The 16379-nt window shown below is 40.9% G+C and overlaps 1 protein-coding gene across 4 annotated transcripts in view; it reads right to left on the bottom strand.

Moving 5' to 3' along the window:
- Window positions 1-2363: 2363 nt before the first annotated feature.
- rxraa (retinoid X receptor, alpha a) overlaps window positions 2364-16379 on the bottom strand; it is a 112670-nt gene continuing 98654 nt past the window's right edge. For 2 of the 4 annotated variants that reach the window (XM_030435070.1, XM_030435068.1), the window contains exons 7-11: window positions 12327-12456; window positions 10619-10751; window positions 7395-7486; window positions 4241-4346; window positions 2364-3027 (exon numbers count right to left, since the gene is read on the bottom strand). In XM_030435070.1, the coding sequence (XP_030290930.1) occupies window positions 2880-3027; window positions 4241-4346; window positions 7395-7486; window positions 10619-10751; window positions 12327-12456 (609 nt within the window). In that variant the 3' untranslated portion in view covers window positions 2364-2879. The remainder of the gene's footprint in view (window positions 3028-4240; window positions 4347-7394; window positions 7487-10618; window positions 10752-12326; window positions 12457-16379) is intronic. The other 2 variants (XM_030435071.1, XM_030435069.1) reach the window with 1 other exon arrangement.

A 16379-nucleotide genomic window follows, 5' to 3' on the forward strand; every position in this document is an offset into this window, starting at 1 on the left:
AGAGCCCTGCCAGATAGTTCTCAAGACAAGAACAAAGCTACTTGCCTTCACTGTCGATGTGAACTGAGTTTGCAGTACGTCAAGTCTCAAACACCACTTGCAAAGGCTTGACTCCGGGACAACTACATGAGACAAACCTTCAACAGTGAAAGCTAAATGGGGGGCTGCAGCTTGCAGGCTGATTAACATTGTTAAGTTAACCTTTATTCAGCATATTTTTTCAGCATGCTGTGCCTTTGAGGTTATTCTAGAGAATATTCTGGGACAGTATTTGTCTTGGGTTGCTGTTTTTTTGTTTTGGATTGTTGCAATAATAATAAACACACATTTGCATAAAGCAAGCATATTTCTCCACTCCCATGTGGATAAGAGTATTAAGAACTTGAAAAAATATTCCTTTCAGGTTAATTTAGAACAGATAAAAGATTACAATTGACAGCCCTACTTTTTACATTTGTTTTGAATGGTTTTTCCATGAACAACGGAAATGCAAATTTAAATGCATTAATCGATTATAAAAAAAAAACCCACCACAAATGATGATTGAAGTGGCACCCTCAGGACTCCGTACACCTCAGAGAATAACAGGCTCAGGGCTTTTTTTTCTCCCCTTCACTTGCAGATAGTGTCATGGTGCTTATGAAAAAGTGTTGAATATGCAGACGTATTAATTCTCTTTAAGACCTTGTCTTATATCATACACAGCAATTATGTACTGTTTAACATGACCTTAAACTCCTCTATGCTCCACTTTTTCATTACACACCTTAAAATGAGGCCTGATAGCCGATTGTTTTCAGTCAGTCCAGGGTGAATGAGCCAGTACAGAATGACTCAATCAAATATGACTAGTGGCGGAAAAACAGTACTCCAGTCCAGGAAAATATTACAGCAGACCTACACTTTTAACACTTGTTTCGAAAAGTATCAGACCTGTTTAAGCCATGCTAGTATGCACCCGCTCTGTGGACGATCTTTGGAAAATGCACTCGATGCATAGTTTTGCAGCAGCTGCGGCATTCAGAGAAAAGAGAGCGGAGGGGAATAAAAGCAGAATACGGGGCGTAAAGCATCATTACACACAACAATGGAGATATTTAACATTTCAGTTCGACTTGAATGACACTTGGTTTGTCCAGAGAAGTGCAGGGAGAGCAAGTGTGTGTCCCTCTGAGGAGGAAAAACAATTGGTGGGCGTTCATGATTGGGCTCGGGCCAAAAATCCAACTCAGAGGTCGATTACGTCAACAGCAGCTCTCCGTTTAGGAACCCGACTCCGCTGTCATGAGGTTAAGTGCCAAGTAACAAACAAATAAACAAATAATGGCTCTGCTGCGACGACGAGCGCTTCTCACGCATACTGTTAAAATAGTTAAATGAGTGTGGAGAACTGAAGGTCGGAGGGATGGAGACAGAGGTAATTGTGCGTCGCTGCCGTTAAGATCACAACTGAAAGTAACGTCAATACTGTATATGGTTGTAACTTACTGTACAGGTAGATATGAGGTGTTTTTGAAGAACAAAAAAAAAAAAATTCTAACACCCTCTGCGTTGAGCGGAGGGATATCTGAGTGTGGAGGTGTAAATGGTGTGCTGAAATTCACATGAAACGAGAAGTGGAGAGGCCGGAGGAGGGACGGGGAAAAGAGGGAGCTCAGAGGCCGGCCGGTGAGACTGCGCGCTCGCTTTCCAGCCGCCCAAGTTCGTCGAGGTTGAATCAGAGGCCGACTGTTCGAAACAGGACGACGAAAAAAGTCCGTCCCCAATGCCTGCTGGTAGCCTTTCAGAGCTTCCTGTAGCGTAAAGCTAACGTTGCGGCCAAACCGCGGCAGCCCAACTCAAGGACCGCAAAGATTGTATACAAGAAGCTCTCCCAACTCTCCATCCACAGGTTGACATCAACTTCTACATCGTCCTCCCCCGATGTTGCACAGTGCTAACAGAGTAAGACATGGTTGGATTTGTTGGAATCGGGCAGAGACCTGAGGTTTTTTCTTCCTTTTCTGAGCACTTGCAGTCTTGTTAACCCACCTCTGAGTTCTACTCCAGAAAAGCTCACACTTCCAAAAAAAACCCCCCAAAAAAACAGCTAGTGCAAGACCTGACGTGTTCAGTCGAGTCAGGCAGGAGTTCCTTTAAGCAGACGTTCTGCCACCCCCCACCCTCACAACCCCACCGAAACCGCCCCCTCCCTCCCCGAAGTGAGTTCAATCCTGAAAGAGAGAGAGAGAGAGAAAGAGAGAGAAAGAGAGAGAGCTCAGGTCCAAGTGTAGACAGCCTGAGGCTCTCCCAGTCCACGATTGTCCTGATCACAACGCTGAGAGTCCAAATATGACATCACTGCTTTTTTTTTTTTTTTTTTCCCCCTCAACATATCTGCAAGCATAACTGTGGGTGTTTAAAACCTGATCGTCTCTGCTTTTCTTTTTTCTCGTCAAGGTGCAGGGATAGCAAGGATCAAAACGATGGCTCAATACGTTTCTCTTGTCCTCTGTCCGACCTTATTTCAGTCCACTGTTGTCACTCGTGTTGCTGTGTGATTTTCATATATATATATATATATATATTTCTTATTTATATATTTTTACAAGATATAAAACAGACCCATAGACATGATGAATTCATTGTTTTCGAAAAAAAAAAACACATTGAAGGGAGCCGAGGAGAGGAGGGACGGAGGGACGGAGGGACGGAGGGAGGAAGGGAGGAAGGGAGGAAGGGAAGAGGTTCTCCATTCAAAGTCATCACGTGATCTGTCCCTCGCTGGAGACGGGATTTGAAGAAAAAGGAACCCCCGATCCAAGGCTGAGCGGGAGGCTGGGGAGGAGGAGGAGGAGGGAGGGAGGGATGGAGGAGGAGAAGCTCAACCCTCTCTGCTATTATGTCATTTGATGAGGGGCTTCTAGCATCTCCATGAGGAAGGTGTCGATGGGCGTGTCGCCGATGAGCTTGAAGAAGAACAAGTGCTCCAGACACTTGAGGCCGATGGAGCGCAGCGCCGGTAACCGCAGCAACAGCTTGGCGAATCTGTCACAACACAGGGGGGAAAAATGAGACGCGAGGACCAGGATAGCAGCATGCATCTGACAGGAAGAGGGAGGGATGGGGAAGTGATCCTCAGGAAAAACTAATATAGACACCAGTACAGTGTGTAGCTGCCTCGTGGCAGACTGAGAGGCTGTTATTAACTATATCTGCATATACTGACAGAGCGTCTTATAGGCTGCAGTCAGTAGTTGTTAGGAACATTTTTTTTGCTCTGAGTCTGATGGCTGCAGTCAGGGACTTTATACAGGTCACTGTGCAGGTGAATATAGCAGATTACATAACTATAACTGCTGACAGTGTAACATAATAAAAACTGCCCCTTGACAACCTTCTGTCTAGGAAATGGAACACTTTGCCTTTTAAAGATTCAGTGTGACAACTGGTTAAACAGATTCCCCTAAATTTGACACCTTTAAAGTGTTTTTCTAGCATCTAACTATAATCCTATAACAGCGCAGTGCTGCTCTTGTGACACGTCATTGGCACCGATACTCGTGTTTTCCAAGTGTTTATCTAATACGACTACTGACGAGGCTAAACTTTGTTTTGTCTGCTGATTAAGGACAGCAGAACAGCTAGAAGCTCAGCTGTTTCACATTTTTTTTATGGTGAATAAAACATAAAAATAAATAAAACTGAACAGAACACATGGTGGATGCCAATGATCAAACATCACAGTCATGCACCTACTTGTGAACAGCTGGCGTTCATCAGGAAGAAACCCCTGATTGTTGACAAGTTTGTGTGATTAGGAGAGTTTGGGCAGAGAAGTTTGGATGAGAATAACATGTTCTTGCGTGAGGCCCATTTCTTTCCTAATTCGAGAGCTTTTTAACTTACTTTCAGACCTGTTCTTCTTTGCTCAAATATTTAAACTTTTTCCCCCTTTTCTCATAAACATAATATGCAATTTTTTAAATTTTTTTAAAAAAAACAAAACAACTGAGGAGAAGGAGAGGAGACAGCACATGAAGAAGAGCAGGACTCACAACTCACACATATTCATTTATATGCACATGACCGTTTATGTCAGGTGAATGTAGCACTACTACCTGTATTTACCTTATGAAGGCTCACATGGTTTGTAGATTATGATACATACAAGTTCAAGCCCTACTCTTTTTGTATTTCTCTGTCTGTGGCTTGCACAGCTGATCTCAGCTCAGTGTAACTTCAGTGTTTGTGTCCATACCTGCCAGGCTGCTCGGGGTACTTCTGTTTGCAGTAGGCCTCTAAAGATGCATACACTTTCTCTCTCAGAGCTTCTACCTCGCTGGGGTTGGACAGACCTTTAGAGTCTGTGGACACAAAAACATGATTAAAAAATAATCAGCAACAACTGTGAACCGCCATAGCAGACAAAACTCCTGCTACAGTCTGCTCTGTTTCTGTGGCCAGATGTTCTCCTCACAGTAGTTTTGGATGCACAGCAGAGCCCGACTCACTTACGAGTTGAGTTTTAGCCCCATAGGCTCACTGAGGACGTGTATCACATTCCGGGTTAGTCCAATTAGGACTGTAATTTCTAAGCTGCGCTAATTTAAGCTTCACCGGAGGACTCGTCTTTGATTAACGACACAAACGCGTCATTGATTAACATTTCTGACAAACAAAGCGTCGCACAATTGATCAACAATGAATGAACAGTTGTCGTTAATGGCTGGACTTGATCGCACAGTGTGGGAAAGGACAGACTGAGAGCCTTTTTAGCCTCGGCGTCCCCCCACCCCCCACCCTCTGGTGTCTCAATCAGACCAGTCTAGTGAGCCCCTAATTAACAAGGAATCAGGCCGAGAAGTGAACCGAGGCCAGTGGGCCTGGATGTGGCCGGGACAAAATGTGGAACACAGAGGATCAGTGTGTCGGGGGTGAGCAGATCCACAGTGGCCTCCAGAGACACGAAAGGGAGGCTCCCACATATAGTCATTAAAAACCTGGGTCATATTCATGGCTTGGTTTTAGCGCACTTGGGTGCCATGTGGATGAAGTTTAAATACAGCACAGCATGCTGATAGCAGGAGGGACTCATGCCAAGGCCTCGGTTAACGAGAACTCGCTCGTCAAGGGTTTTTCTTTGGACTGATTTTTGCAGGAAAATGCCATAAAAAGAAATGGATGTCACATTATAAAATAATCCAGAATTCATTAGTTTACCAGCAGCACATCCATCAATCAAACATGCACTGTAACAGCTCTTAGTTTGAGCTTCCCACATTGTTATGTGGAGTTGGAAGTGTGTCAGTTTTACAAGTCATGAGCAAGTCACGATCGCTCTCTTGAGAGAAGTCCAAAGTTAAGTTCAAAGAAAACAAACGAGACTTAAAAGCTTGTTCCCATTCTCAGGCTACAATCATGAGGTCAAGCTGAGTCAGTGATGGTCCACCCAAAATCTAAAATTTGAAACCTATATGTTGGCTTGAATATGTCATTTCTTCACTTACTGTAGATCACAGTGGATTCAGTCATTTACAGAATCCCAATAGGGACATTTTTTTTTTAATGTTTTCCCCACATAATCCTCTTCTCCATCCGTATGCTAAGTACACTCCAAACATTTGGTTGAATAAACTGCTTCCGTGGCCCGTTATCGTCCTTCCCGAAGCAATAAAGCTCCCCCGAAGAGGTGTGCTTATCCACATTCTGGTGGAAGTATGAATGCTTGCAAAATACTCTGAATACAGATGGGCACTGGAGAAGTGGATTATGCTGCAGGGGTTGTTTGAGAAGTTCTTATGGATGTTTTGGTGCTTTCCTTCCCGCTGTGAAGTTGTTGCCATTGGAATCGATTGTAGTTTCTTTATGGACGCAGCCTCGGTTTGGTCACAAACCTTTTACCAGCAGTGAGGCACATACGAGGACAGAATCTGGGCGTTAAAATGCAGATTTTAGGTGGAGTATCACTGAGCTTCAAGTCCTTACATGAGTCATATTCTATTTTAGCAATAATAAGGTCAGCTGAATGTTGTTTTTCTTGGTAATAGTAAGAAGCAGTGGCAGCCCTAAAGCACATAAAGATCGTTGGACTGGGATAGAAGCAGTGATGGTTCTCACAGAGCAATCACACGTCGGAAATACATTGACAGCTATGCTGTGGATGCTCAACACGTAGCCTGGGACTCCTTTAAAATGTTATTTTATGTAGGACATTTGAAGAATTTCTTTCACTCTAAGTGTATCAATTAAAAATGTTGATAATAATTTTTAATTATTTAATTAATTACATTTCAGAGAGATATATTGTGCATTTTACTCAACGTATTTACTTACAATTAAGTTAGTAAATAACAATAATAATAACAATAATAATAATAACAATAATAATAATAACAATAATAATAACAATAATAATAATAATAATAACATCATATAAAACAGGGTGTTTTTTTTACCTCCACCAAGGAGGTTATGTTTCCCCTAAAAAATACGCAACAGATTTCCACAAAACTAGCATCCCGACTCGGAATAGATCCCATTAACTTTTGGTGCCGATCCGGATATACGGACAGATCCAATACATTTTTCTCACTTTATTCATTGTAGGATAGGGTAAGATTTTAGTTAATTTCTCAGGGAACAATGCGTGGATAATGATGAAATAAATCAGCTGTATTTCGGTGGCTGGTATCTATGAGTGAGTACAAAAGGGGATTAGTAAGTGTTAGCTTTATTGAGGTCCATCCTATTTTTTAAATTCAACTGCAACAAGCTGAAACACTACGACAGTTAATTGATTCAAAGAAACTGGCGATTATTTTTAAGTTTTTAAGTTTTTCTTTTAAAGCAAAAACACCCCAAATTTTATGGTTACACTTCTTTGACTTGTTCTAATACCCGTGATTTATTTTCAGTTGTTTTGTGGTTTGTACTGCTGGTTGGATTAAAACAAGAGTGCACTCAGGGTTATTGTGATGGCAACTGTCTCTATTTTGAGAGTTTTTACAAACCAGTAATCAAACAGTTAACATCCTGCTTTTATGTTAATACAAAAGTGATAATAATCTGATCGTAATTGACTGCATAACGGTCAAAGGAGACATTTTTCTGCATCGTACACTTTTTAAGCTTTACGTACATTTTCCTGATTATACTTTCATACTTTTACGTCACTGACACCTGAGGACTGGCGGCTGAGTACTTTCACAGAGTAGTATTGGTACATTTACATTTACAAGAATAAAATACCCCCTGAACCTTCCGCAAAAGCTAATTCAGCTGATTGTTTTGGTTCAAAGTCAGACTGAAATGAGAACAAAAAGACAGCAATGGACAGATGATCTTTTAAAACACCTTGAACAGCTAATGTACAGCTCCTTTCAGCTGCGGCAGCAAATAAAAACAATAGTTACCTGGGTTGAAAAGGACTATAGCTCGAAGGCACCCCAGTTCTGTCTTATCCATCTGCATGTCCCTCATCTTTGACACCAGCTCTGTGAGCACTCTGTATAAAAAGGGACACACACACACAGACACAGAAAAAAACACAGTCAGAGAGATGTGTCTCATTCAATGGCAGTTTGTTTAATCCATCTTGGCTACTACACTATTTTTGTGTTCTAGCAGAGGAAACTAACGGGTGCCAGAGAAGTTAAGATCACAGGAAAGCATTGAGTCTAATTGGTACATTTTTGTAAATGACACACTGTGCTTTAAGTGAATTATCCAGAATCCAGACTGGGACATTAAAAATATGGTTTAACTACTATCCAGCTCAAATCTATTTAAAAACAAATACACACAAGTGTACATACTCTGAGCCCACATAGGCACAGTTAGATCAGTGGAAAAGTTTACAACCCTGCAGAGCCATTATATTTAGTACAAGGTTTTCATAAAAGGAAAGCCACAGCGTAAACACAAGCTGTAACCGTACACCAGCACTCCCACTGTCTCTGTGTGACATCACTGGTGGGAGTGTCGGCGCGTGGTGGAGCCGCTTCGAACTCCTCACCCCTCTTTGACTCGGTCACACCCTCTCCTCAGCCGCTCTTTATTTTCCCCTCTCGCTCCGTTTTCTAAACCCCCCCCCCCACTCGAATAGTAAAGTCAATTGTGGCTCTTAGCTCATTCTAATTCAATTTGCTCCAAGGAGGAACAACAGGCCTGGAAAAGGGAGAAAAAGGGAAAAGAAAAGACTCAAGTGTTTAAGTTAATCAGTCTCTTCATTCGTACGGTGGAGAGAGAGGGGAGTAGATCAAGAAACTATCAGTTCTCTGTATCTTAATGCTTGCCACGGTTAATGGCAAGAGATGGAACATGTCCTGTGGCTGTGAACGCTGATGAGTGAACACAGAGGCTGGTGATCGGGCGGGGGAGGGGGGGCAGAAAATCAAGAATAGCGAAGAAGAACAGACGCTAAGCCAAAGATGTGGCGCTGCTTGAATGAGTTGATGACAGCACCTGATAAATTAGCTAAGCTATGAACTGATGATCAGAATTGTTGATGGATTAAACTGTATTTATCAATAAAAAACTAAAGATTGTGCTTGTATCTTTTATAACTTCCCAAATGGTGTGCATCAGTTGGGCTCAGGGTGTGATGCTGTCTGAACAGACACCTCAGGCTCATGTGAGATTTCAGTCTGTCAGACAGCTGGAAAGTCAATAACAGTCACCAGAGTGGCTCCTGCAACACACCCCACTTCACAGTGAGTGACTCGCGCATGGATTTTTTTCCCTTCCTTTTTTGACATTTTCTGAGCCGGTCAGTGTTTCTGTGTGACCACTGACGCACACAGGTGTACATATTTAATATAGTGGAGTCAATCAATAGTTCCTGTGCTGCTTTTACAAAGAACACTTGTGACTTCCAGCTGAGGCGTAACTGAAATATTACGCCTGAGCTGCTCAGTTGGAGGAAACCTTAAAGTCATATACTGTAAATGATGAGAGCAGCTTGTAATGAAACATCTTTATAAGTGGGTAATTGTAGTTGTAAATAAGGCTTTATTAGTAGTTATTTAATGACCTATTAATGCTTGAAAGATGAGTAAAAGGTATTAATAAAAACTCATTTTAGCTAAAATTGCAAAGTTATGCTGCCTGCTATAATAGCTATTCACAAACTGGCGAGCAGTTATCATAATTAATGGCTTTTTACTGAGGGATGAAACATGAATAAATTATCAATCACAAAGCATAAGTTAGAATTTACTAAAGCAGGGGTTCTCAAACTTTTCATGTCAAGGCTCTTGACCACGGACCACAGCTCAACATTAATGATATATAAAATATAAAATATGTTGGATATTTTTACATTAAAAACGGTTTTAACCAATGGAAAGACCTATACTCTATGCAAAATCAAAGTAGGCTACGTAAGAAGTTAAAAGAACAATTAAGGTAAAAAAAGTTACTTGAATAATAAACTGAATCACACAAAATGAGTCTTCATATTAAATGTGCAGCTCCCCTCTGTCACTACTCACCACCTGACCAAACAAAATACAACTCAGATTGAAGCTGCTGAATGTATTAATATCAATTTGTATAGAATCGTCCTTATTTTTAATATAATGCATTTTCTTAGAACAGTGTTTCGTATTTTATTTGGATATATTTGATAAGCAAGTAATTTGTAACTATATATTTTTTTGACGTATTTGTTCTGATCTCTGATAGTTAAAACATTTCCAATCAATTCAATTCAAACATGTCTTAATAGTGATTAATCAATTAAACATTGACATGCTGAGAAGGAATTATAGGAAAATGTATTCATTTCCTGGAACCCCCTCAAGGACCCTGAGAGGTCCCTGGACCCCACTTTGAGAACCACTGTTCTAAAGAATGCCAAAAATATTACCACTTTTTTTAAAAAGGCTTACTTAATAACAGTATTAAGTTTATAATAATTAATAAGTCATGTGTAAATGCTTAATAGAGCACCTAAAGTAAGAGCAGATTCCAAACCTAAATTAATGGCTTATAACTAATTGATAAAGTGTTCAATTATTAAATAATAATAAATTATTTATTAGCATTAGCAAAAATTTAGTATACCTAAAAGTTTCCATTTTCTAATAAGACATCTCATCTATAGAGGGTATGCACATCAAGTAGTGATACACTATTAATGCTTAACAAAGCAGTAATAAGCCATTAACATAATGTCTTATAACCCAAACTGTACACATACTGTAAGCCAGATAGTATTTGTCACTTGTATTAATGCTTTATTAATGACTCATAAAAAATAATATTTATTAACTACTAATAAAGCAATGAGTTTCCCTTTATAAACCACTTAAAAAGTACGTTTAATTGGAAAATGCTGGTTTCTTGTAAGCAAAGTTTCTGTTTACATTCAGCATTTTTCTACTGAAACACACTGTGTGTATCTTTGAGGACTTTCGAATAGATTGATTGATGCGTTTCTTGGTCTTTTACCATTACCAGTAGATCAGTGGAATATTGTGTAATCATTGGCAGACATGAACATCTTGCCATCTTCATGCATGTGTGTGTCCTCATGCACGAGAGAAAAAAAAAAAACAGTCACCCATGCCTAAAAACATTGCTCAAAAACTCCACAGAGCACCTTTAAAAGGAAGTTCCATAACATAATAATGACCTGTCAAAGATGGCTCCCACTCCGGCACTATGGGCGCTGTTGCGGTGCACGTGCAGCCCGGTCGCCAGCAGAATCCCGTCTTTAATTGCTATCGAACGGTGCGAAAATGATGCAATGAGGAGTTCATTCCAACCTGCGGGAGAGATGGGGGAGGGGATCGAGGAAAAGTATGAAGGAAAAAAAGAAACACAAGCAAATCCCGGCACAAAAGTTCACACAGCATTCAAGCAAAATGAAACTGACAACAAAGGGGGAATTCCTATGAATCAATTAGCCTGCGCGGTAAAAGCGTGCAGCTTTCTCAAGCACAGGCATCAGGTTATTACGAAGACATTTGAATCATGCTTTCTGAAGAGACAAGCGTGTAAAAGGGATGAACTGCGCCTGCCATCACGATAAAGACAACAGGCTTGATGTGCCAAAGCAGGGGCCTGACACAGGGAGCAGCGAAGACACAAGACGCCGCCTTCTGAGTGACAGGGCTCCTTTAAATGTTCTGCCTGGCAACACTCGCCTCTCCTCCCCAGAGTTGAGTTGGGTATGAGAGGAGCTGGGATGCTTTTATCTGTGATACAGCAGAACTAAAGCGGTTATTTATAGAAAACCTGAGAGCCGAGAAGAGACGAGCTCTCCAGAATAATGTCTCTCTCTCTGCCTTGCTGAAGTCTCTCCATCATTGAATGTGCGCAGGATAAGGAATGATGGGAGGTGTTTTTTTGTTTTTTTGTGCAAGATGGGTGTGTAATAGCATTTTTTTATTCCTCAAGGTGGATTTTGAATATAATGGTGTAATTTGGAGCGACAGGCAGGCAACAAGGGCAATGTGTTGGGAGAACCCTAAAGACCTTCCTGCATGTGATGTTAGCGAGTGGAAGAGAAGTGACAGATGATTCACTGTGTGTTTTTAAGCTGCCGCTTCTGTGATTCTGAGCGCTTTGCTTGCTTTTCCACATGGAGCAGATCCGCACAATGAGCTGTTGTGACCTTGGTGGGTCTGACTCTTTTCTCAGTCACATGACCGAGAGAGTTATTCATGGTTATGGCCACGTTAGTCTACTCAAGCACTGTTTTGCTTAGAATCTTCTCCCTAGATACGGACTGAGAGCCAGCGCTAGCATCTCTAATTCAGTGTTTTCTCACAGAGAGGTTGTTTCAACTGCTTAAACAATTTTCTTGTTTTTTTCTGCTGTATATTCTACTGTCAATGGGTATCATACAAACTAAACACTGGTCATTTAGGTAGCACTCAACAGCATATTCTATTGGTTAGCCATTAGCAGGCTGGCGACTGTTGCTTTATCTTAAAGACAAAGCATCTGTATTTTACTATTCAGAACAGTACTGATTTGTTCTTTCTTTTTGTATGCTCCTCTCACAACTGTGCTAGATGAACATTTCCTCACTCTCTCTCAGTATATCTTACACCTTTTGCTTGTACAGTAAGCTAACTCTGCTAAACTTGCATCTTATCGGCCGACTAATCTGTCATGCTAACTGGAACTATCTGTGCGGGTACACAGGGCCTTTAAAATAACTGCTCGGAATAAGAGTTATTAAATAGCAAACTAATCCAGCCACGTTTGTTCACACCAATAACGGCTCAAGTAGTCACACGGTGTTTATCAGCTTATCTTACAACATCTATATTGGGCACAAAACTTATGTCTGACTTTGCCGGGGACTCTTACTGCTTTTTTTATCTACTTACCTGCTCGTAGAAGGATGACCTGGTCGTCCAGTGGCAGCTCAGAGAAGTGGGGGATCCTCTTGGCCCACTCCACTAGGGTAAAGAGCTGTTTGTCAGCCGCCTGACAGATATTTGTCACTGGGTCGTTGGGCTGCAGATAAACAGACACAAGCGATCACAAATCTCAAAGTTAGAAATGAAGATAATGCATGGAATTTAAATCCGGCCCATATTGGATTTTTGGGTTCGATGACAATACCAGGCAATAAAAAATCCTGATATTGATATTTCGGGCCGATGTACACATATTTGTTTTGCAATTATCCCTCACATGTGGTTATAAAAAAACTATTTCTGATGGAGGCAGGATATTTTACAGTTTAATAAAAGTTATTGTCTGTAATGATATATAATAACAATAATCTGTAATCCATAATATATCTGTGATAGGCCTAAATCGGCCAATAATACCAGCCAACCAATATATTGGTCGGGCTCTAAAAGGTGCCGTATTATTATTTTATGGTCTGTTTGTCTGTTTTGGCCGAGGGCCTGGTGTCAGGTCGAGCCGTCTATCACCACATGCACATCCACGCTTACAGGAGTGCTAGCTGATGAATAATATCCTCTAAAAAGGAGCTCGTAGGAAGACAAAACAAACAGTGACTCTGTACAAGTCCCGTGCAGGAAATACCTGCAGAGAGAGCTGCCAGCGAAAAAAAATGACTTTCACCAAACTTCCTCTTTCTTTGGGGACCTTTTAGCCGACACACAAATCAACCTTTGGACGGCTAGTGGAGCTCAAGAGACCCTTACTGACACTCCACTGACACTTCACAACATAACAAGCGTTTAGGAGCTCAAATGGGACTTCATTAGCAGACTGGGCAGGGCTTTGTAACACTATAATGATTATTCATACTTGTGGTAAAAATGATCACTGTGTGATTAATCCTTGCAGGTGACTGACAAAACTTTGCTAAAAAGAAAAAAGAATTGTGCTTCATTATCTATCTTTTTTCATATTCCAAGAAACTTCTAAGTCATACATATTCGAAGGAATGATTGTAGTCATTTATGTCAACAATTCTGAGAAGGAAAGAATTCACTTGGTTTTGATAATAGATGAAAAAAGGGCAGTTCTTGGTAAATGGACTGCACATTACTGTGCATTGTGCATTTTACTGCTCAAAATAGGAACACTGACTCGTACCTGAGGGAAATTAAAGGTTCAGGTGAGCACTGCAATCATTTTTGATTTCACTTTGTTAGATCCACTTAAGCCTTGAGGAGAGATGAGCATAACAAGCTGGAAGAGGGACCTCACAGCTCTCAGTCATTGACATAGCTTTTATCCTAATGTACGTTGTGTAAGACATCATGCATATGCTTTTAAAAAAGCCTCTCTTCACTTTGTGGTTTAAATGGCTTAAGTGTTTCTGTGACCGTAGCATATATATACTGCTACTTTGAAAGCATGGTCCATCAAAATGTAAAAATATGCCTCTTCACTCAAACCTTAACATTTGATTAAAGGAGAACTATTCAGCTTTTTTGTTTTTCTCCTTTCCCTCTATGTGTTATTTAGGTTCATGTCATGTGACTGGTTTGGTACATAAGAATTGATTTTGCACAGCTGCTCTTAGCAGTGCTGGCTCAGCCATGTGTTAGCTGACCAATCAGATAAGACTGGGTATTCGGGAGGGTGGCCTTAAAGAGACAGGACCTTAAACAGAGTGTTTAAGACAGAGGGCTAATACAGTGATTCTGCACTAGAGAGTATAAGAAATATAAGCATGTAATTGCGCAATGAAGCATGTTAACTACTCAGTAGTAACTCGAAATAAATGCATGAACCTGAAAATGGGCAAATATGTTTCATTTGAATAATTGGTCAAGTTGGACTCATTTGGAATCAATGAAAATAGAAAACATTTCTAAAAATTGTTTCTATGCCGGAAATTACATTCTGGTGCTTAAAATTGTTGAATTGTATAATATATAATTATAGTTACTTTTATCTCAAATATAAAGGAAACTAGTCATTTTAAAACATAAACTGCAGTTCAGGCAGCCAGATTCTCTGTGCCCTTAATGTCAGAAACATTTCTGAACGTGTTAGCGTTTCCTTAGATGATCATTTCTGTGTGCAGCTAAAGCACAGTCCAAAGACAAGGGCTGCCTGTCCTTTACTGTCTTGACGCATCAGATTGGGAGGCATTATTCTTTAACCAACAGGGAGTTTGTGAGCAGTGGTGGAATATTAATGCAACACACATACAGTGCAACTATCTCACTAAAATGTAAATCCATCGAGGCAGAGGGGGGGGAAAAAAGTCCAAAACAATACTGTCAATGTCTGATGAGTAATCATCCCTGGGGGACGTACCCTTGATATGTATGTGTGTAAACAAAGACTGTGCGCACATGCTTTGCATAATTTTAAAATCAAGTAAACATCCTTAAATTCTAAGTATCCCTGTGTGAACTCAACACTCCGACAAAAAAACCGTCAGCAACTTCTCCCCGTCTCCCCTCTCCAAATCCCACCGATCGATGCTAAAAGCTCTGAGGATCCCGACATCAACTGCGGCTCTCAGGAGAAGATTAGTTCAAGATGAAGGAGAAAACATCCCTCCACTCACATTCTCCTCTTATAATACGCAGGCCAAAGACTATCCCTTCCTCTCCTCCACATTCCCTCCCTACGGTGTGAAACTCACACTGACTGTGGAGTATCACAGATATGAAAAAAAAAACAAAAAAAAACCTTAACACAGAAACAAAGCCTACACTGTTTTGAAAACTGCAAGTCTTCCTTTTTTTTTTTTTTCAAGGAGGAGAAAGAAAACAGGCATCCTATGAATATTTCAGCATCTGATCTCCGTGGGAGACGTGGACGGCGCGGCTTGGCGCGACACTTATTCGCTAGCTGCACTTCCTCTCAAAAAACACACACAAACAGATTCCGGCTAATTCATTCCAAAGGGCAGCCCTAGCCAAGACAGAGAGACACTTAAAAAAAAAAGGGGGCTTCGGTGTGCGCCACGGTCAAGCCACCCCTCCTCATAAGAATACAAGTCCCAGGGTTCTCGTTAAACATGGCGAGCCTCATGAATGTTGTATGGCTATCTTAGCCGTGTTTACACTGACCTGGTTTCTTTGCCTCTGTGTGTGGAGATGACAGGAGAGGGGAGCTTACACTCTCCTGCAACAATCCTCAGGCATCACATTACTGTACTTACTGTTCAAGTCACAGAACAGCATTTAGGATGTTATCAGGCCACAATGGAGGAGCCCACTGTGACCTGTGAGGGAATCACATTAACCCCCATGTAGGAAAGCACAAAAGCTCGCCTGGGAACACCTCGCAACTCAACTGTACTACTACTACTTCTACTACTTCCTCCTCTTCTACTGTAAAGATTACAGCTGAAAAATAAGAAGCAAGAAAGGAGGACGCCCGGGAAAAAAAAAATGAAACTTGAGAAAGTGAGAGAAGTTATATAATTTACTGGATTTCAGCCCCTTTAGCAGATTTTTTAAATGCCTGCCACAAACAACTCCGTCTTCACTCCCAGCAAATCAAAGGGTTTACCGCCACGCACGCTTTGCAGTCATGGTCGATCATCCCAGCAACTTAGAGAAATGCCAGGCTTGCATACTGTCCCATGAAATTTTCATCACTTTGGGAGGAGAGACTAAAGATTTGCCTTTCAATTTTTCATTATTCTGCTTGAACCAGACTATACTGGCGTGACAAGCGAGCGGAAATTGGGTACTCATACCGATCGGTATGAAAATGAATTACTCAAGTGTCCCACTTTTTTAGATTGAAAAAAGAAAACTGTCCTTGCATGTTGCAGCGGGGATGAATCATCAGCTAATTATCATCTAAATAACAGCAAAACTTCTTGCCTTAAGTTTGGGGAAAGATAAGGAACTCAATCTTTATGTAAAATTAAGATAGGGAAGGAGAGAAATTGATAAAAAAAAACCAGAAGAAAATAAACTCCCTCAGGATTGGTGAATGATAGCACCCTCCCTCCCCCTCCCCCTTAGGAGACGTTCTCT

Source organism: Sparus aurata, chromosome 12, assembly GCF_900880675.1.
Source record: "Sparus aurata chromosome 12, fSpaAur1.1, whole genome shotgun sequence".
NCBI classification, from domain to species: domain Eukaryota; kingdom Metazoa; phylum Chordata; class Actinopteri; order Spariformes; family Sparidae; genus Sparus; species Sparus aurata.